General features: G+C 27.7%; 1 protein-coding gene across 5 annotated transcripts in view; it reads right to left on the bottom strand.

The window, feature by feature from the left end:
- The window catches only part of LOC100211223 (SH3 and multiple ankyrin repeat domains protein 2), a 51,044-nt gene that overhangs the window by 4,478 nt on the left and 24,489 nt on the right, over positions 1–22,077 (bottom strand). For 4 of the 5 annotated variants that reach the window (XM_065810304.1, XM_065810306.1, XM_065810305.1 and 1 more), the window contains 4 exons: positions 20,842–20,896; positions 20,260–20,314; positions 14,323–14,354; positions 14,086–14,245 (listed from right to left, as the gene is read on the bottom strand). In XM_065810304.1, the coding sequence (XP_065666376.1) occupies positions 14,086–14,245; positions 14,323–14,354; positions 20,260–20,314; positions 20,842–20,896 (302 nt within the window). Of the gene's footprint in view, positions 1–2,453; positions 2,543–14,085; positions 14,246–14,322; positions 14,355–20,259; positions 20,315–20,841; positions 20,897–22,077 lie in introns of all 5 variants that reach the window. The other variant, XR_010641815.1, reaches the window with a different exon arrangement.

Raw genomic sequence — 22,077 nt, 5'->3', positions numbered from 1 at the left:
TCTGGTGGAAAAGATGGTTATTGCCATTGCTTTGTTGGATGGTGCAAGCACAGACTATGTAACCACAAAGTCCACTAAAGATGGTTATTGCCATTGCTTTGTTGGATGTTGCAAGCACAGACTATGTAAACAATGACGCTGCAAGCTAATTAGGACTAAATGATTAACCACAGGAAATGACAATCAGCATTTCAAATAATCAAACTAACAACATTTTAAACAATGCCGATTGAACTTGGTTTAAAATACTTAGACGGTGGTAGTATAGAAATTTAGTCAGTTAAAGTGAAAAGTAAACAGGTGAAAATTTCAGCATATAAAGTAATTCATTTGAAACTTAAAAGACAGCTGGGAAAAACTTTTTTTCACAAGTTTTGGATCTATTCTTGAGAGCTATGGAAGCTTAACTGTATACTTATTTGTTTCTGTTTTATTATAACTTATATTAGAAAGGTTGTTTCTTTTCTGAAAATAGTTCTTGGCAATTGTTACAAGATTTTATTTTTCTGCAAATATGTTTTCTAAAAACTATATTTTAATGGCACAAGATTGATTGTTTGATATTTGTTTTATTTATATATTAGTGATTGCCAACTTTCAGTGGATTTTGAGTTCATAGTATGAGTTATTAGTGTTGGTTACAGTTATATCCAAGAAGTTCAATTTTTTTTTATTATTTTCTTTTGGTTTTGATTTTATTATTATCTTAGATCTTATTTTGTTTTTGTATAAAAAATAATGTTGGTTGAGGCAGAGTTCATGTATATAAATAAGGGTTAATTTGGTTCTTTTTTTACAATAATCAATGATGTTGCATAAGATATCGATAGTTATAGGAATTATTTTGTCAATTGGAATGGAAGGATATAACGCTATTACATCAAAAGAGAGTTGATTTTTATTAGAATCAATTGATTTTGCTTCATAGATAAATGAGGAGTTTGATAATCTTATTTTGTTTTTGTTTACGATTTTGATTATCGACTGGCCACATTAGACAATTCTGAAATTGTGAAAAGATTCAGAAGACTAGTAGTGGGGTGTCTAACCAAGTTTGCGTTAAGTTTAAAATTCCAGATTTAACTATGTTTTCATTCAATCTGTTTGTTTGTTTTTGTTTATAGTTATTTCATAAAGTTTTTCGAATTTTTCTTTTATATGCTACTTTTTAATTTTGTAACTTTTTTATTTTGTTTTTTTAATGTCTCAGTAACATTTTCAATAATTTTATAATGATTGGGTGTCAAAATTTTCTCTAAATTATAACAAATACGATTTTATAACATTTTTCCTAGTAAAAAATTTTTATTTTGCTAAGTTTTGGGCATGTATCAATAACTTTTTTAAAATATTTTTAGTAATATTTTCTGCTTTTTTCAATTTAATTGGTGATCTAACTTTTAAAGATGGCAGAATCATATGATTGGAAATGCATCTCTGAAGGAAGATTAATTAGTAGTTTGATATTGCATTACTAATTTTTTGTTCATGGACATTAACTGTAGTATTATATATCTCCTAATTGTAAGAATAAGTAATTAAATGTTTCAATGCCATATCTTGTATGTTAATATGTATATATGTTTAAAATATAAAGCATAAAACAACAGCTGCATACAAACTAAACTTTTTCTTCGTAATATTTTGATCTGCTTTTGCACAGATTGTCAACAGACATAAAGTTTAATTAAAAAAACGTTATAAACCTTACACAAAAATGTCAAAGAAGACATTAAAAAGAAGCCATAAATGATTACATAACAACATAAATATAAAATAACACATTTATAACTGTATATAAGTTCATTGCCAGGTAAACCATAAACAAGCCTGTAAGCAAAATTATTAGATTTATTAAAAATTTTTTGAGAATTTTTTAAATAAATTTATGAAAAGATGATTTTCTCAGTTTTGAAATTGCTTTTTAACAAAAGTTTTTTCTTTATCATTAATTTTTTGAATTGATCATAAAAAGAATGTGGATTAGAAATGATTAACTATTTTATAAGAAGTATAAAAAGACTGTTAAAACCAAAATGTTGAAAAAAATATGTTGATAGTTTGTTGATTTATTTTTGACTGTAAAGAAATTCAACCGTAAAGAATTGCCCCTTTATTTAAAAGATAAATAACATAAGACAAATGTTTAATAAAAAAAATTTTAAGTTTAAATAAGTATAAGTTTTTTAAAATAAAGATTTTTTTTTCCCAAACAACATATTTAAATATTATTTATAATTATTTTTATAACAATATTTTTTTATTTAAAGATATTTTATTAAGATAAAGACAACAATTTTTAATGTGGTTTCAAATTTAATTTAATTACAACGCGGTACTTTAAAGTACGCAACTGACCTAATTAAACTTTTAATGATGTAAATATGTTTATTGAGTAAAATCAAAATCTCAAAACAAGGCCTGACATGGAGTAACAAATAGTTAAAACATACAAGGAGTGCTGCTACATCAACTGATAAATAGGTAGAACATGCAAGGAATGCTGCTACATCAATGGTAGGATTTGGTTCATACAGGCAATCTATCAATTAAAAAAAAGTTATTATAAGTTTTTAAACTTTTTGCGACCTTCTAAATTAACATTTAAAAAAAAACATAACGCTTACATTTTATGGTACAAGTAAAAAATTACTATGCAAGAGTGTATATAAATATGTATATATACTACTGTGATCAAAAAGTAAGGTGAATTTTTTTATAAAATGAGAAATCTTTATTTATTCTTCCAAATCTGTATCATCCCCCTCAAAATAATCCCCCCTGGCCCCAATGCACTTTTGCCAACGTTTTTTCCAGTCTTCGAAGCATGGCGAAAAGTCCTCGGTAGGGATAGCCTTCAATGCGCGTGCCGATTCATGTTGGATCTCTTCAATGGACTCAAAACGATTTCCCCGGAGTGGTCTCTTGAGCTTTGAGAACAGCCAGAAGTCACACGGTGCTAAGTCGGGCGAATACGGTGGTTGTGGAGTAACATGGGTAGAGTTTTTGGCGAAAAACTCACGAAGAACCAGTGCTGTGTGCGAAGGCGCATTATCGTGGTGCAAAATCCAAGAGTTATTGGCCCATAATTCCGGTCTCTTTTTGCGAATAGCTTCACGCAAACGTCGCATAACGCTTAAATAATATTCCTTGTTGACAGTTTGGCCAGTTGGAAGGAATTCGTAGTGCACGACACCACAATAATAAAAAAAAACAGTCAACATGACCTTGATTTTTGAGCGACTTTGATGTGGTTGCTTCGGTCTCGGCTCGCCTTTTTCACGGTATTCACTCGATTGGTCGGTTGTTTCAGGGTCGTATGCGTAGACCCAAGTCTCATCGCCAGTAATAATTTGTTTGTAGACGTCTTGATAGTCAGAAAGCATTGCTTCACACGTTTTAACGCGACGCTCTTTTTCAAAGAAATTGAGAAATTTCGGCACCAAACGTGATTTGAGTCTTCTGAGACCCAAATGATCCTTTAAAATCGCTTGCACCGAATGATATTCCAACAATGTCAACAAGGTCTCGAATGGTTAACCGACGATTTGCAAGCACCAATTCTTTGATTTTGTTGATGTGGCGATCATCAATCGAAGTCGATGGTCGTCCGGAGCGTTCCAAGTCATCAACACGTTCTCGGCCTTCTTTGAAGTCTTTGTACCACTTGTAAACATTTTTTTGAGACATAGTCTCTTCACCGAAGGCCTTTTGCAACATTCGATACGTTTCAGCAGCAGAAATATCATTCCGCAAACAAAATTTAATAGCACTTCTTTGCTCAACAAAATTAGACATCGTGAAAATCGCCGAATGCACTTTTGGTACTTCAGAAACAAGCGTAAACAAAAAATAATAATTATGAGTTTGACATGTAATTTGGCGCAAATGTTAATGACATTCCTACCAACTTAAAAATAAAAAAGATTGGACGATTCGAATAAGGCCGGAAGTTTAAATTAAAAACTCACTTTTTGATCACAGTAGTATATATGTGTATATATATATATATATATATATATATATATATATATATATATATATATATATATATATATATATATATATATATATATATATATATATATATATATAAATATATATATACATATATATATATATATATATATATATATATTTATATATATATATATATATATATATATATATATATATATATATATATATATATATATATATATATAGAAGAATAATATATATATATATATTATTCTTCTCCGTTTAGCCAGTGCTTTCATGCTTAAGCCTTTTCGCTTTTGATTTTTTAAAATTGCAACAAATCCTTTTTGTTTATCAAGTACTTTTTATGTAATAATCATGAAAACACATTCATGTAATTATTATTTTATTTAGAATTTAAATAAAAGTTGGCCTTGCTGTTCTTGATACAAGTAGTTTTTTTAGGATTTAAACAATTTTTTTTTGCTGTTTTTTATTATTATTTAATTTTACCAATAATTCAAACCAAAAGTTTGTGTTGCTGGTCTTTTTTAATTACTTCATTTTGAATTTAAATAAAAGGTTTATACTTCCTCTTTTTATTTTATTAATTTTGTTTATCAAACGTTTTTTATTTAATTTAACGTTTTTAATAATATTATTTTTTTAGTTCTTTCAGTTAGAATTTAAAAATCATGTTTGTCTCTTTCGGTTTTTATTTTAATTATTTTGCCTAATATTTATATAAAACGTTTTTTATTTTTTATTATTTTATCTAGAATTTAAATAAAACGTTTGGTTTAGTGGTTTTTTTTTAACTATTTCATATAGTAATTGTTGAAATCATGTTTTTGACTGGTTTTGCTTAATCTAAATAATTTTTTTAATCACGCATGCCAATCTAAATGACTATCAGACTAGCGCTTTTTTGTGCGCTTGCATTAAATTTCAAACGGAGAAGAATTATATTTATATATGTGTGTGTGTGTCTATATATATATATATATATATATATATATATATATATATATATATATATATATATATATATATATATATATATATATATATGTATATATATATATATATATATATATATATATATATATATATTATATTAATAAGAAAACATCAAACAATACAAATTCTCTTAATACAAATAATAATTTATTTTCAAAATAAATTATTATTTGTATTAAGAGAATTCGTATTGTTTGATGTTTTCTTATTAATATAACATACACTCTTATACACGATGTCTACACTGAAATCATATATATATATATATATATATATATATATATATATATATATATATATATATATATATATATATATATATATATATATATATATATATATATATATATATATATATATATATATATATATATATATATATATATATATATATATGTACTGAAGCCTGAGGCAGCAGGCTATTTTAGTATGACATCACACTGCTCACCTTAGTCAGCAGTATAAGATATATATATATATATATATATATATATATATATATATATATATATATATATATAACCCTCAGTCGATGTAGCAGCGGAGTGCTGCTACATCGACTGAGGGTTTGGCTTGAGGCAGCAATCTTTTCATTTATTCTTCTTCTTTTTTTCTACTTTTTCTGAATAAACCATATCAATTTAGATAAGCAAAAAAAGTGAGCAAGTGCTCACATAAATATGCTATAGTAGATATACATATATATATTAGGGTGGCCCTTAGTTGTATTGAAATTTTCGAAAGTGAAAATGTTGCACCTCCTAACTCCTGATCCTGTTCCAATCAACCAAATAAGGAACTGTACAAAATTTTAGCTCAATTGGACAACTGCAAGGCAACCCTCAAACACCCTTAAGTTAAAACATAATATGCATAATGCAGGATTTAGTAGCAGTTGGGTACTTTTTACGGTCTCCGACAACAATCGGCAAACCGGCAAACAAATGTTGTAAAACAAATTGTTTCTCAGTTTTGTCTTTGGTGAGAATGTTATTATAATCCTGAACGAGTTTGACTCCTCTTTCCGCAACATCATTCACAACCACTATTTTCTTAAGTTTTTCAATTCCACTTTTGTAACCAGGATCATCCTTCCATACTGAAGAGTCTTTGTTCAGAAAATCGGTGCTGAGAGAAAATCTGTTGAAGAATGTTTTTGTATCAGGAGTTAACAGAGATGGAAACTTGATGTTTGGAAAGGAAGAAAAGTCTTTTTCGAGAAGAATGTATCTCTTGACTTGATTTTTTTCGAGCAAAACTTGACACATATTTGCCTTAACTGCTGGTGGAACATTGTCATCAAATAAGGCGAGAGCAACAGTTTCGGGAGCTAAGTACCAGAGGTAATGGGAAAATTTCTTTGCAGCAGTCTTACTGACTTGTGGATCTATAAGGATCTATATGTGGATCTATGTCTTGATAATTAATCAGTTGGCACATGAATAGAAAATCATGATATGGCGCTGTAATTGCTTCTGATGATAGAAACCAGGCTTGAACGTACACTCGAGCAAGGAACATACATATTTTTCTTAAAGAGTTCTTCTCCGTATGAGATAAATGAAATTGATTTTGAAACAGGTATACTTTGAATGCATAAATTGCCTTTGCTATCCATCTAGCATGACTTACAGCTCCTGGTATATGAAACGATATTCCATTCTTCGGAATGCCACCAAGAAAGATCATTGTTAACACCAACAATTCTCGATAATCATCTCTCTGCTGTTTTTGTGTAAAAAGGTAGTGTTCAACAAATCCAAGAATGGTAGAGCGGACATCATCAGGCACTTCATTACTACCAGTTATATAAACGTTCTTGTTGAGTTTCGTCCAGGCTTCTCTAAATCTTTTGAAAAGCGCCATGTCCGGGAAAGAAGTTGCACCCATTAGTGACTCGAAACAGCTCCTCAAAACTAACTCAAAAATGTGGTGACGGCAAGGGAGGTACAATAGGTCACGATTGAACAATTTTTCTAGGTTTGTACAGGCACCATTTACTCAACCTGTGTTGCTTGCTGTCGTATCACAGCAAATTGCCTGAATTTTGTCGGTTAAACCCCACTTCTCCACTGCTTAATAAGCAGCCATAACTTGCTCTTCACCTGAAGATGTTTGGATTTCAGGGACTCCCAACACTTGCTCCTTGCCTTGAAAAGTTACTATTACTGCTGGGAGCAGCTTTCCATCCCAGTGTAGCACTAACTGTTGGCAACCATTTAGGTTAAAGTTTTACTGAATTTCTAAGTGTCTTGCTTCTCTAAATTTTTTCTAAGACGTTGAAAAGAAGTGCGATTTATCACCAGGTTTTCAGTATCACATCCGAAAGCATCTGCAGCAGCCATTAATATGTAAACCCCATTTCTGTCAGTAATTTTGCATCTATCAAAAACTTCTGCTTGACGGGGAGTGAAAAATGGCAATGTAGCATGCGTTGTTGGAACTTTTGCTGCTGCTCCTGCTATTGATATTTGCTGAACAATGGAAGGTGAACTTTCACTGTTGTCACCACTATCAATGTCTTCACTGCTTGATGCAATGTCAAACAGATCATCCATATTGTCTACAAAGATATCTCTTTTTTCTTTGTCTTGCCTGCACCTCTCATCAAACTCTTTTGTAAGCCTTTCCATTCATCATACAGTTTCAGTAACTTCTCAACACAGTGGTCAGTTCTTTTAGTAGGAATTCGTGCTTTTTGCCAAAAAATGGAAACTTCTTGAATCACCAGTATTCCACTTTTCTTTGTTGTAAGCTTTACAAGTCTTACATTGTAGAAGAAAACACGTAAACTTGCCGGTTCGAAGGCAATTTGGCTCCGATGATTTGATTTGAAATGTAGCCAACAAGACAGACATGAAAATCTTTTCTATACTTCTGTGACTAACTCCCAGACTAACTTGATGCCATTTTACTGTCTAAAAAGAAGCAATCTTAAAGTCACTTAACATGAGCAGCACAAACAGTTTTGAAAACAGTTTTTAAACTTTTCACCTCAAAAATGACTCTCATGGCAAAAATTTCGAAACTTCATGGACAATGAGGGTCGACTTACAGTTGTCCGATTACGCTAAAATTTTGTATAGATCATTATTTTCATGATTGGAACAAGAAATGGGGTTGGGAGCTAAACAATTTGAAAGTTAAAAATAAGGGCCACCCTAATATATATATATATATATATATATATATATATATATATATATATATATATATATATATATATATATATATATATATATATATATATATATATATATATATATATATATTCAACTCAAATTCAAATTTCATGGTAAAATATTGTGAAGCAGATTATAAAAATTTTAGAAAGCCCCCTTTGAAAAACGCTTTTCTCAGTATTTTGTTAAGTTTTTTTATTATAACTATAGTAGCAACTATGATAATTTGTTTTCAAAATTTTCTACTGTTATTTGGTAAGCATATTGATGTTCATTGCTGTAGCAAGCTTTGTTTAAGGCTAAATATAATTGTCACCTCTATCCCTAAAAGGGATGGGACATTTTTTAATATCTAATAAATTGGCCAACAAGTTATTAAAAACTGTAAAACTATAAAAAAAAAGACTTGATTGAATATTTACAGTATCTTACAATTTTGTCTCAAAAATTTATTTAAAAATATAGTATGCAATAAAAATAAAGAACTAATTAGAGGTCATAAATTTCACCGCTATGTTTAAATAAGTGCTTTTGAGACTTAAGTCTCACTTGTTACAACCTCGCTAGAGCACTTTTGACCTTACAAATCAATAAATTAAAAAATTAATCTATACTTTAAAATGTGTAAAAAGTATAAAATACGGTATACATTTAAAAAGTTTAAATGTATACCATATTTTTCAAGCAATACTGCCAAGTGGCCAATTTGTGTACATGTGTGTGTGAGTGTGTGTTTTATAAGAAACATACCAAGCAAACTAATTTATTATTATTTTATTTAAGATTCAAATCAAATGTGTTTACTAATATCATTTTTAGATAAATTATTATCTAACACAGCTAGGTGCATTTATAACATGTACCTTTTATAAAGATGATTTAAAATGCAACCTTTATACATAAAAATCTTCCTACGTTTTTAAAAATTTTATATGCAATCAGAGGCGATTCTACAAATAAAAAGAGGGTAGGGGATGAGGGGGGGGGGGTTAATGCTTAAAGAGTACCGACTGGTTTCTTAAAAATAAAAATAAATATCCTTAAAAACTAAAATTCACCTGACTGAATTGTGTTAAATACCCAATTAGCTGACTAAATTCATCAAAAACTAACTATAACTTGAAAATCACCTTTTTTGTGAGGGTAGAACACCCTTTCCCCCACACACCCTTCCCCTAAAATTGCCTTTGCATTCAATCTTTACACATAAAAAAAGTCTTTGCTTCTTCAAAATACTCTACAATTTAAATACACGATAACATTTGTTAATCTAAAAAAGATTTTGTTCTTTGTATTTTGTGAATATATTGCATTGTAGTTGAGAGAAGTAAAAGCTAGAATTATGTTATACACAAGCTCAAAAGCTAACCCGGAAAACATCTACTTTTTGTTGTTTTACAAAAGTAATGTAAAACATATAACAACTTGAGCATTGTATTGATTTTTTTTTAAAACGCACCATTCTTAAAACTTGATTATAAAAATTTGACTAAAAGATGTGTATTCTTTAATTGTGGGTCTATAGTACTTTATATTTTTTGTTGAAATATTTAAAGAATACCCAAATACTATGATGAAAAAACCCCTTTTTTTTGAAAAAAAGAAATGAATTTTATAAAACTATTTAATAACTGTAAGTTTATTGCAATAAAATTTTTTTTTTAATATCAAGCAAAATTTCCCGAAAACTTTCGGAAATTTTCAACCCTACCTAAATTATAGAAGTTTTTATTTTATTATTATTTTAATGAAAATATTTAGTATATTATTTTAAAAATAATATAATAGTATATGATAACTGCTGTATTTAACTAAGAACTAAGTTTAACTATGAATTTAACTAATAAAAAAGTTTTCTTTCAGTTGTAATTAGTCATTTGAAATTTTTTTTTCAAATCTTTTTATTTACTTTCTCATAAGTTTTTGCCATAAACTGCAATAAATGAATGATTTATAGATTTTTTTTTCTATAATTGGATTCTTGAAAAAATGTATATATTTATTAAAATCTAGTTTTATATAACATTAGTAATTTTTATAGTAGTGTTTCATAAAATGATTATCTTCTTAGTAGTTGCTTGGGTTTAACTTAACAGTCAAGTTTATTTAAAAATATTACTAAATATTGTAATATTGTAATAATAAATATTACTAAATAATTTTAATTATTTAATAATATTAATTTAATTTCATTAATAATAATAAAAAAGAAGTTAAATAACATTTAACTTGTTTTGTGGTAATTAATATTATTTCAGTAATTTAAAAAATGTCTTTAAAAAATAAGAAAAATAAAGAGAATTTTATGACGTCAAAATTCACATTAGGCTATTGCGTTAAGCATTTTTTAATTTAAAACAAGCCCTGATATATACAGGGTGGCCACACTTTTTTTGACTGAAAAAAATTAGGATAATTTAGGAGATTTGTTAAGATTTTTAAGGAGATTTACCGGGAAATTTGAAAAAAAAAGTATAAAAATCTTAGGAGATTTTAGGAGGATTTCAAAAATAAATTGGCACTAAAACATTTTTATTTTATTTAAAAACTGTAAGAATGCCTAGCTAAGATAAATAAGATAAAATTAGGGCCCAAACACTGTTATTTAAAATAATCTAACATCTCTACACATACAAATATATTAACTTAAAACAAATCAATTTTATACTTGCATTAGAAATTTATCAAATTTAACATTGCACCAAATAGATGACTTTATGACTAAGTAACAAACAATAAATAATCAAAAATCATTAAAATACACAGCCAATTTCAAAAACTAAACTTTATATTTCATATTATCCAGTCATAAAAAAAAAAAATCAAACCAGAAAAAAAAAAATGATTGAAAAACATTCAAATCTTAATCTCAGCTTTCTTGTTAATAAATACTTTTTTTTCTGCTGTCATTTTTTCTCGCAAATCCTGTTTTTCAGAGGCAACCCTCTTTAGCACATTAGATTTTAGAAAGGTTGACTTTCTATCAATAACTTCTGCTTTTCCGCTTGCAATGCATACTCATCTGCATCATATCTGAACTGAAGTATGGTACCTTCAAGGGTGTGATCACTTTATTAAAATGTTTCAGTTTAGTATTACAGTCAGTTTTTAAGGCCTTCAGGGGATTTCTCTTTCTGACTGCTAAAGTATAGTTTTTGTGCATCCTTGACTTGTCCCATAAGTTTAGTTATCATAGCCAATTGGAATGATTTTATATTTTCACTGAACATGTGGTTATGTACAATTGTCTGTACAACAAGAGTATCAGTTAGCATATTATCATCCAGATTTTTGGGCATTTATACTAAATCTACTTTATATTAATCTACTTGTGCTTGGTGATGGAACAATATTAATAATTTTTAAATTCTTATTAACTCCTTGATTCTTGAAGCATCTGTTTAATGAACCAAAAAAGAATCCAATCTATCATTTTCTTTTTTAAATTTAAAAAGTTTCTCCTTGTTCACTTTCACAACAGAAGTTAAAAATTGTGAACACTGCAAATTGGCTTAATCAGCAGCTGAAGGTGATACCTTTTCATAAGCAACTAATTTCAGCAACAACTTATCAATATAAAGTTCACACATCTCATGAGATTCCACCGTGTACAAAGGTGATAAAAATAATAAGTATCTAGCAAAATATGATTTTAGTGGACTTTTTTCAACCATATGTTTGCACATTGTAACTAAAAACTGTTGAACCTTTGTTTTAAAATTATAATATTTGTGCATCAATAACTTTTTTTCTAGATTTCAATTGCTGAACTCATATTTTATTCCAAACCCAAGATCAATATTTGTGACCAATACTTGATTTTTGACATCACTGATATCAACTTTTAATAATTTAAAAGTTGTGGATGCTTCAGACAAAACTTCTTTTCTGATTTTGATAAGAATAGCCTCAGTTAATTAAGTGTTTTCACGAGAAAAGTTGTCATAGGATTGTTAGTTTGAATTTAACACATCTTAATAACATGATAATAAAAGAATTTAACACATCTTAATAACATGAAGAAAGGTATTACTAACTGGTATTTTGCCCATGCTTACACTGACCAGCTTTCTTGCTTTTTGGTAAATTTTTCCAAAAGTCAATACTCTTAATAATCTCATATTTCCATCGCTCTCTTTGCTACTTTCTCATTTTCAATCCATTGATGGCTACAGAACTGTATAGCATAGTCTGAAGACTGACCTTGAGTAAGGTTTTCAAAATCAGCATGATGGGAAGGGCTATCATGGAAAATCTTATACAACAAAGACAGCTTTTGTTCAACTTCCATCCTGAAGCATTTGTACCATTCTTAAATGAACAGTGCATTGGGGTGAAGGCCGCATGATCCAATTGATGCTAACTGACTGAGTTCATATTCACTTCTTTTAGCATTCAAATTAGAAAGGAAAGACATTATCATTTGGACCATCCATGGAAACCTGGAGCATTTTATCTTCTAAACCACTAACACATATATGGAAATTTATCATAGTGTTAACAACAGCAGCTTTTCCCAAATATTCAGAGTTGTAATACCTTGTTTTTACCATCTCTAATGAGGAGTCCCAATATCTAACATCCAAATCCATCTGACTCTTCCACTCACAGGTATATATTGTTTATATTTTCATTTATTACCATGTATTTTCAAAGTGTTTGTATCCAGATCTGCAACAGACATAACCTTCAAACACACATTACATATAACATTCAAAAATACATATTTCTTTCATTAACATGTATTTTCAATGTGTTTGTATCCAGATCTGCAACAGATATAACCTTTAAACATACAGCAATCATCTAGGTCATATCTAAAAAAATCAGAATATATTTTGCAAAAAATATTGTTAAACAATGTAGAATAATTTATTTTATAACTTTAGCGTTTAGCTAGTGGCTTTCTCAATTTTATAATAGTGATGATTGAAAAAGTAAAAAAAAAACAAATATATTACAAAATTATATTTTTAGAAAAAAAAACTTTTGGCAAAAAGGAGTAGTTAAAAGAAAGAATTTGCAGAAATAAAAAATCATCAAACATACCTAATATAATAACATAATACTTGACCAAATAAAAAATTTTATAATTATTGTCTTTTAACCGCTCTTAAATTTTAGCTTTAAATTTGACTGACATTTTCTATTCTAAAAATACTAAATTATTTTAGGTCAACTTAAGTAAAATAAAATTTTAATAAAAATAATTTTGATGTTCAGAACTTAGACAGAAATAAGAAAAAAAAACTTAAATTTTATTAGAACAAAATTTTTAAATTATTAAAATATTACAAAAATACTAAATATACATTTACTCAAATGTTATTTTCTCTCAGTATACATCAGTACTAACTCTAAGTCTGAACCATTTCACTAACTTTATTGTTGATTGGCTGATAATAGTTTATGCTTTATACTCAGGAAAAATAAACTAGGAGAATTCAGGAGTATTTGAGAAAATCATCTATACTTAAGGAGAAATTAGGGCTTTTTAGGATGTTTTTCAAATATTAGGATATTTTAGGATTTTTTAGGAGGCATGACCACCCTGTATGTAGGTATATATATATATATATATATATATATATATATATATATATATATATATATATATATATATATATATATGCAACCCTCGGAACTAGGGTCGGCATTCGGCAATGCCGACCTAACTGCCCACCTGAAAGTGTTTGAGGTCGGCAAAAAATTGCCGACCTTGGTTCTATGTTTTATGGTAAGACCTTTGTATCAAATAATTTTTGCCGACCTGATGCCAACCTCTAAAAGATTGAGGTCGGCAAATTATTGCCGACCTCAATTTTCCTAATTCCGGGGGTTGTATATGTATATATATATATATGTACATATATATATATATAAAATATATTTAAAAAAAATTTACATTTAACTAATTACTTACAAATATTTAAACTCTTGGAAAGACTATCATCATTTAGACACATTAGCTCTGTTCCATCAATGGCATTAACAGTGAACACATCAACATAGTCTTCTAATGCTATAGAACGCAACCATGTACTTACATCTTCAACTGTCCAACTTTGAGGAGATGTCAAATACTGATAGGATAAATAAAATATTTTTATAACTAGAACTTAAACAGGAAACAATTAAAGTTTTTTAGATATTAAAATACCTGGTCATTGTTTTTTAGTGGATCAGAATACTCTGCAAATAAAAAAACAAAATAATATTAAAACAATTATAAGAAACAAATGTAATAACCCTCTATAACAAACAATGAATTAAAAGCAATCTCTAAAAAGTATCTAGACCAAAAATCAGCTTGATTAAAAAACAATATAAAGATAGAAATTATAATTTTTGGTTATAATACTTCATTAATAAATAGCATAATTAATGAAGTAATTAAAATTAGCATAAAAATACACTAATTCAAGCTGCATTACAGACTATTTGAATAAAAGACTGGATTGAATTTATTATGAAAATAAATCAAGTCTTGACTTTTAATGCTTGAGTAAACAAAGTACAGGGTGGCCCAAATAAAAGTTTTAAAAACAAAATACTATTATTGAATGGAAAATTTAAAAATAATAAAGGAAAATACAGAAATATAGTAAGAAAAGTAAGCGGCCTAACCTATAAATACAACTAAGTAATGTAGTCTATCAAGAAAAATTATGGACTATCAAGTCCATGGTTCAAAGCCAGCTCTGGCCACATATGCATTATTGGTAAGGAAGGAGGTATGAACTTCCTGGTTAAATACCTTTACGCAATACTCTGTGATAAGACCATTAGGATTTCTCGGAGCACCTAAATAATTACCAAAATAATTAGCTTGAATGCCCCCTCCAAGTAATCAGAGAGTTTTGGCTTCTTATCAAGACAAGAATAAATGGTAGTATCACCAGCAAAAAATGCCACCTTAGGTGTGAGAATTTCTGGGAGATTTTGTTAATATAAGATAAAGAATTGTTAATCTGAATTTAAAAAAGTATAGGGCCGAGGATAGAACATTGAGGAAACCCTGAAGTTACAAGATATAAAGAAAAATGTTGTCCATTAAGGACAACATTTATACTACGATTGGTAAGGAAGGATTCAATAGTCTTAAAGATGTTACCTGATACACTGTAAGAAGAGAGCTTATGAAGAAGACTAGCATGCCAAATTTGATAAAAGACTTGATCAAAATCTTGAGAGCGATAGTCATAATCTTTCCGCTAATGCACAATAAAAACCTATCAATTATTACCATTAACAGGCTAGAAAACAAGACTCTGATAAGCACTAGTTAAATAGTTTGAAAGTATAGATGACAGCTCTGGAGAACACTTCTTCAAGACTATAACAGTATGTTGCCCAATCCACAAGCTGTAGAAGAGTCTAAGCAGAAAATCACTTAATATACAGAAGCTGTATGATACTAACGTCAAGCAATGGATAAACTTGTTTGTTGACCAAATCAGGATGTGATTAGTGGAATAAAGAGATGAGATTGATGAAAAGTTTTTAGCAAACAATTCAACTTTGTCTTTAGGTTTATAAAAGAATAGCCTTTAGATTCAAACTTAGTTTCCAACAAATGGGTGAATTTGTATGAATGTAAATGCCCAGGCCAAGCATATAACTATTGGAGTCTTCCAATACACTCAACACTAAGATCACAAGATGAGACAGCTGAACTTAAATTATTCTCACAAAAAGAAAGTAGGTCTGATTAACTTTGCAAGAGGCAAGAGTCGCCAGAAGATAAGTTACTTGGAAGACCACAAATATTAGTGAATGGTGTAGAGAACTTGGTGATGACAATGGCTTTTTATGTTTTATAGTTTTTGGTACTTAAGTCCTTCTTGGATTTGATAAAGAACTTAACTCAAATCACAGATAGTACACTATTGAATAGTCCAAGCAATTGCCTTAATACTATTAATAAACCCTAGACTGTAACAAAAAGCTCCAAATAAGACCTCAACAATGCACACCAAAAGTATGAACAAGGACACAATCCATTCCCAACATGGTACTGTTATTACTATGATACTTTACAGCTGGGGATTTCCATTTCTGTGAATAATTTTTAATTAATTTTCTTTGTTTTAGCAATTAAAAGCTGAGACTTAAAGCAATATGTAAACTATTATGAATTGCTTAAAAAACTTTTATAACAAAAATATTTTTATCATATTTTAGGATACCTGAATAAATTAAATATATATATTTTGATCATTTTATTTTTTTTGCGAAATAATATGTTTGAAGATAAACAACAATTTTCAAAACGTTGTACTTTAGCTAGAAATAATTGATAACTGCCATTTATCATTGAAAATATACTAAGTATGAGCCGTAGAAGTATAATATTTCACTTAAAATACTCACAAGCAACTTATTTTCTTAAAAATATCTATATGAAATTAACCAATTTGCAATTTCCGTGCGTGACTTCTGTGTGTGATCATTCATGAACTGCATTTAAACGATTGCTTTGACTCTATGATACATAGTGCAATCCTGTAACTTTCTGGAAAGTTTTACTAATGTTTCAAACATCATTTAAAAATATATATATAACACTGAAACTTATATTTTTTGAGGAATTAAAGTTTATTTATCTAGTAACTAAAATTTTAGTTTTTCTGTACTGTGCGTGATTCCGTTTCAAACCTAATTTATTTTTTGTTAACATTACTAATGTATACCACTTTTTTGTTTACAAAATAATTATATAGGTTAGAATTAAATAAGAGCAAATTGAAGATTGCCAGTTTTATTATTATGAAAATAATAGACAAAACATATACAAGTTTCCGTGCGTGATTTTTTGGAAATGCCCTGCTGTTAATAGAATCAGCCTCTCTGAGAACTACCACAGAATTTGGGAAACCCGACTACCAGCCGGTAAAATTTTTTAAAAAATTAAAAAGTAATTTTATTTAAAAAAAGTAAGGATTTTAAAATTTTGCTGAACAATACTTATGTCTGCTGAACTATTAACAGATACACTAATGACGATTTGAATCAGCACTTAAAAATAGCTGTAAATCATTTCGCCATTTAACCTATGATTTAGAATGAATATTTGGAAATTTAAAATTAAAGGCTTTAAGACTGTCTTTGACAACAATATATTATAAGGTATTCAAACACTAAAAAGTTAGAGTAAAATCTAAATGAAAGTGCTTTTAATATTTAACATAAGAAAATTGATTTGTGCATGTGTGTAACCAGTTTATGAACAGTTGCAAAGAAAATTTTTCAGAAATAAAATTTAGAATAGTATTACATCAGTTAATTATTTACAAAAAAAAAAACTATAGAATTTTTGAAATTTTTCTATGCTGTTCCAATTTTCATAAATATATTTTTAATTTTCATAAAAATAAACTTTTACAAGCCAAAAAAGCTACAGCAGCTGTAAATTAAACATTTGACAGAATACAAATTAAACATTTAACAAAATACAAATCAACCATTTGACAGAATACGAAACATTTGTCAGAATAAAAATTAAAAATTTGACAGAATGCAAATTAAAAAGTGATGTCTACTCAGTAACTTAATTCTTGCTTTTATTATTTTCATTTTATATTTAAAAGAATGAATGAGACAAGCTAGACAAATAAGCAAGACAAATAATGACAGCCTTAAATGTGCGAACAACAGCTCATAATAAAAAATAAGTTAATATTATTTTAGATTTTTTTAGATTTTTATCATTTTATATAATCTTATATTTCAATTAAAAGGAAAATATATTTTATACAAATCGAAAAATTTTTTGGCTACTCAAAATAAAAATAAAATACATAAATTATACCAAAAAAAAGCACTAAATTAGTATGAAAAGTAAGAAACAACAAACTTGCCCAAGAAAAAACAAAAAACATGTGGAAAAAAAACATTCTGACAAAATTTGATGGCAACCTCACTATGATGATGAAATTTATGTCAAACTAGATTTTGGAAACTTGATTATGCTAGTACGTTAGAATTAAATAAAAAGATTGAATACAATAAATATGCAAAGCTGGATAAGCTTACAAGTGTATATAAATACATACATGTCACTTACATATGTGTATGTTTGTAACTAGTAAATTTAGCCAGGGGCCCTGGCTAAAATTAGGACTTTTTGCTAACCTGGCCTCGGCAAAATTATAAGATTTAGTAGGGGTTGATAGCCGCATCTAGAAAAAATTTAAAATACTTAATATATTATAATTTTATGCTTACATTTACTTTTTATTAAATACTGACATGCATTTATATATTTTTAAACTCTAATTTACTTCCAACAAGATTGCAACCAACCACTATTAAGTAATGAGTTACTTTAAAATAGAGAGTATGTTAAAATACTAGGAAATGTATAACTGAAGACTTAAAAAGTTGTAAGTTGTTCTGCTTGTTTTAAGTGACTAAATAGTGAAGATTTTTTGTCAAGACAAGAATATAAAGTTGAGTCGTCAGCAAATAGAGCCATTTTAAATTTCATCAAGATTGTTATTGTAGATAAGAAACATTACAGGAGCAAATTTTTTATACAATAAATATCTTTGCTGCTCTCTTTATATAAAGAAACTAATAACAGAGTGAAGACTAATTGTAGAATAGTTTGAAAGGTCAAAGTATTTTCTAGAGTTTTGGAAAATTGGAAGCACTTATTTAGCACTTTTTAAAAGTTTAGCAAATATTGAAGAGAGTTCTGGAGAACACTTTTAAAGACTATGGAAATATTGTACGGAGCACAAACTGTAAAAGTTTTAAATTGAGAATTACCTTTAGCATTGGAATCCAGAGTGATTTTGATGTTTAACAATTGATTAATCTGTTTAACTGGCAGGATGAGTATGGCTATTAGATTCAAGAGTCAAATTACAGTGAGATTTCTTTGTAAATAACTCTGCTTTATTCTGGGGAGATGTAAAAAGATCAGACCCATGAATTAGAGATTAAATGTAAGATTTAGTTTAGTTAATGACATTGTTGAAGACTAATCTAAAGTCTCTAGAACCTAGCATCTGAGATATGATACAAGATTTAGTAAAATGAGAATAACAGAGTTTAACATCTGGCAGGACTTTTTTACATTGTCTTCTTGCAATAATGAAAGAACATTTGTTCTTTTTCTTGTTTTTTCTTGTTCTTTTCTTGATTTTTTAAATTTTTTTTACAAGAAAGTTGTTCTTGTAAAAAAGATAAAAAAATAAATTAATGTTTAATAAAGCAACTGCTCAAGATGGTGAAAAATGTGGAGTAGAATGAGGCTTGACTTTAAATTGAAGAGATATAATAAAAGCTTCTAAACATTAATTCCATAAGGGACAAAAGCTTCCTAGATGCACTTAATGCATATATATTATGGATATAAACATATATGTTTGCTATTTATTTAGATGCTGGCATACAATATCCTTTTAATGTTATACAAACTTTAGTATTTATATGGTGTAGTATTATTTGGGAGAAGATGATCAGATGGATGTGTGGTGTGACTCTAGCAAGACAAGAAATAGAAGCATAGTCTTAGACAGATTAGAAAAAACATTGTATGGAAGAACATTTGTTAGAAAAGATTAAAGTAATTTAGGTATCAGCATGTAGAGAGGTAGCAGCTTCAGTAGAAAATGGTAGTGGTAGAAGTTAATAAAATTGAGGAGAGTGTCTTATATATTTTATGAATGAGCTTTAGTTAAGAAAAAAAATGCTCTAGATTGTTTATATTAAAGAAACAGCATAAATGAGGAAGGCTAAAGTCGATGATGATGATGATGATGATGATGATGATGATGATGATGATGATGATGATGATAATGATGATGATGATGATGATGATGATGATGATATTGATCATCATCATCATCATCATGAAAATAATGATGATGATGAAGATCAGAAATTAAAAAATTAGTTAATTAAAAAAAATTTGAAAATTTTAACTATCTAGAAATTTCATAAATTTTCATGCCAATAACTTGTTATACATGCAATAATGAAAAAAAAAATAAACATGTACACCTAAAAACATCTATATTTAAAATTGTAATAAAAAATAGCAGCCAAATTTTAAGAAAATACAAATAATTAAAAGAAGATTCTCTACCTAAATTTTGGTCAGGTTCTTCCTGTTCTTTAATAGGATTTTCAGCATCGCTAGACTAAAAAATAACACTAACTAAAATAAACAATAATATGTTTATATTATGTAATGTTATTTATAATGTTATTTTATGTTATTATATGGAAGCATGTATAACATGGTATTAAATAATTTTGGTCAGGTTCTTCCTGTTCATTAATAGAGTTTTCAGCATCACTAGACTAAAAAATAACACCAACTAAAATACACAATAATATGTTATTATATCATGTTACTTTATTTATAATAATATTTTATGTTATATGTAAACATGTGTAATATGGTATTATATTCTATGTATATTAGATGCTTTACTAATGAACAAAACAAATCAATTTTTATATAACTGATATAAGCTGATATAAACAATGAATTACTTAAGATAATATTTAATAAAACTTTTCTCGCTCTGATATCAAAAAGTTGGATATTATAAAAAAAATCATAGTAATAAAACTGTATTATTAACGAGACAAAGAGTTGCCAAGACAACATGTCTTAAAATGATAAATATTGGATTGAATAACTTATATAATAAATACTTGCTTCAAAACCACTTTGGGCATAAGATGAACTATCGAAACCTACATGACCAATATGCCTAAAAGATAAGCAATATAATCCTGATAGTGGGATCTGAAAAAAAAAACAATTTCTTTTAACGTATTTTGTAAATACGTTAATTAATAAAAAAAAAATTAAAGTTAAAATAAAGATACAAAGGGAAAAAAAATGAAGGAAATTTTGTGCAAAATGTTAACTTTTTTTTAAATATGATAAAGAAGTTGTTTTAAGTTATAACTAAAAACAGTGTTTTTAGTTATAACTTAAAAATCTTAACTGAGGTCATGAATCTATAAGTTTTAAAACACCAAGACTACAAATTACCAAAACCGCAAATAAGAAATCTTAATTTATTATTTTCAATGGTTAATGATAAATGTTTCTAATTTTTTTTTTATTACGCCAGAATATTGTTACATTATTGGCTGAGAACAAATCATCACTTTCAGTTCAAAAGCCAATGAAAAATTTTCATCAATTGGTCATGAGTCAAAATGGTATAAACAAATACGCGAGATAATAAATTATCTAAAAATATTGTAACATTTTTCAATACAAACTTAAATTAGACACTTTAAAAATGGTAACTTTTAAAAGGCAAAGTGAGACAATTAGCAAAGGTTATTGCTTGATTTAGTAAACAAACAAAAGAAATTTAAATCCCTAGTAATGCCTTTCTTAACTTGTTCCTTTTTTGAAAATTTTGGTGTTTTAGAGTCATAGAGCTGATAGAGGGGTGTAACAACATTAAAAAAAACAATAATAGTAGTTCTACAGAGGTGAATACAAAAAAAAGTAAATTTATATTAAAAAATGGCTTTAAAAAGTTTACTAGGGAAGCTGTAAAGTTACAGCTTAATTGTAAAATCTGCTATATAAAACATTATTTAGATATTTTAATGATTGATGATTTTGGGACAACTTTTAATCTAAGTTGTTATCTAGTTTCCATTAATCAAAAGTTCGCTAAAATGTCTTTTAACAACTCATAACAAAATTGTAGAAAAAAAAAAAATTAAAATTGCTTAAACATTTGTAAAAGAGTTATTTAAAAAAAACTTAAAATCACTTTACAGATGGTTTAAGGGTAAATCTAGGATTGACTCTAGTTTTAAATTCAGTGTTACAAAGTATTTTAAAATATGTATTTCAAATACTTTTAATGTATTTATATTTTAAATACAATTATGGTTGCATTTTGTATTTTCAATGTCTTTT

This window comes from Hydra vulgaris, chromosome 11 (assembly GCF_038396675.1).
Source record: "Hydra vulgaris chromosome 11, alternate assembly HydraT2T_AEP".
Classification (NCBI taxonomy): Eukaryota; Metazoa; Cnidaria; class Hydrozoa; order Anthoathecata; family Hydridae; genus Hydra; species Hydra vulgaris.
The sequence above is the reverse complement of the archived record's forward strand: the minus strand, read 5'-3'. Positions and strand labels throughout refer to the sequence as shown.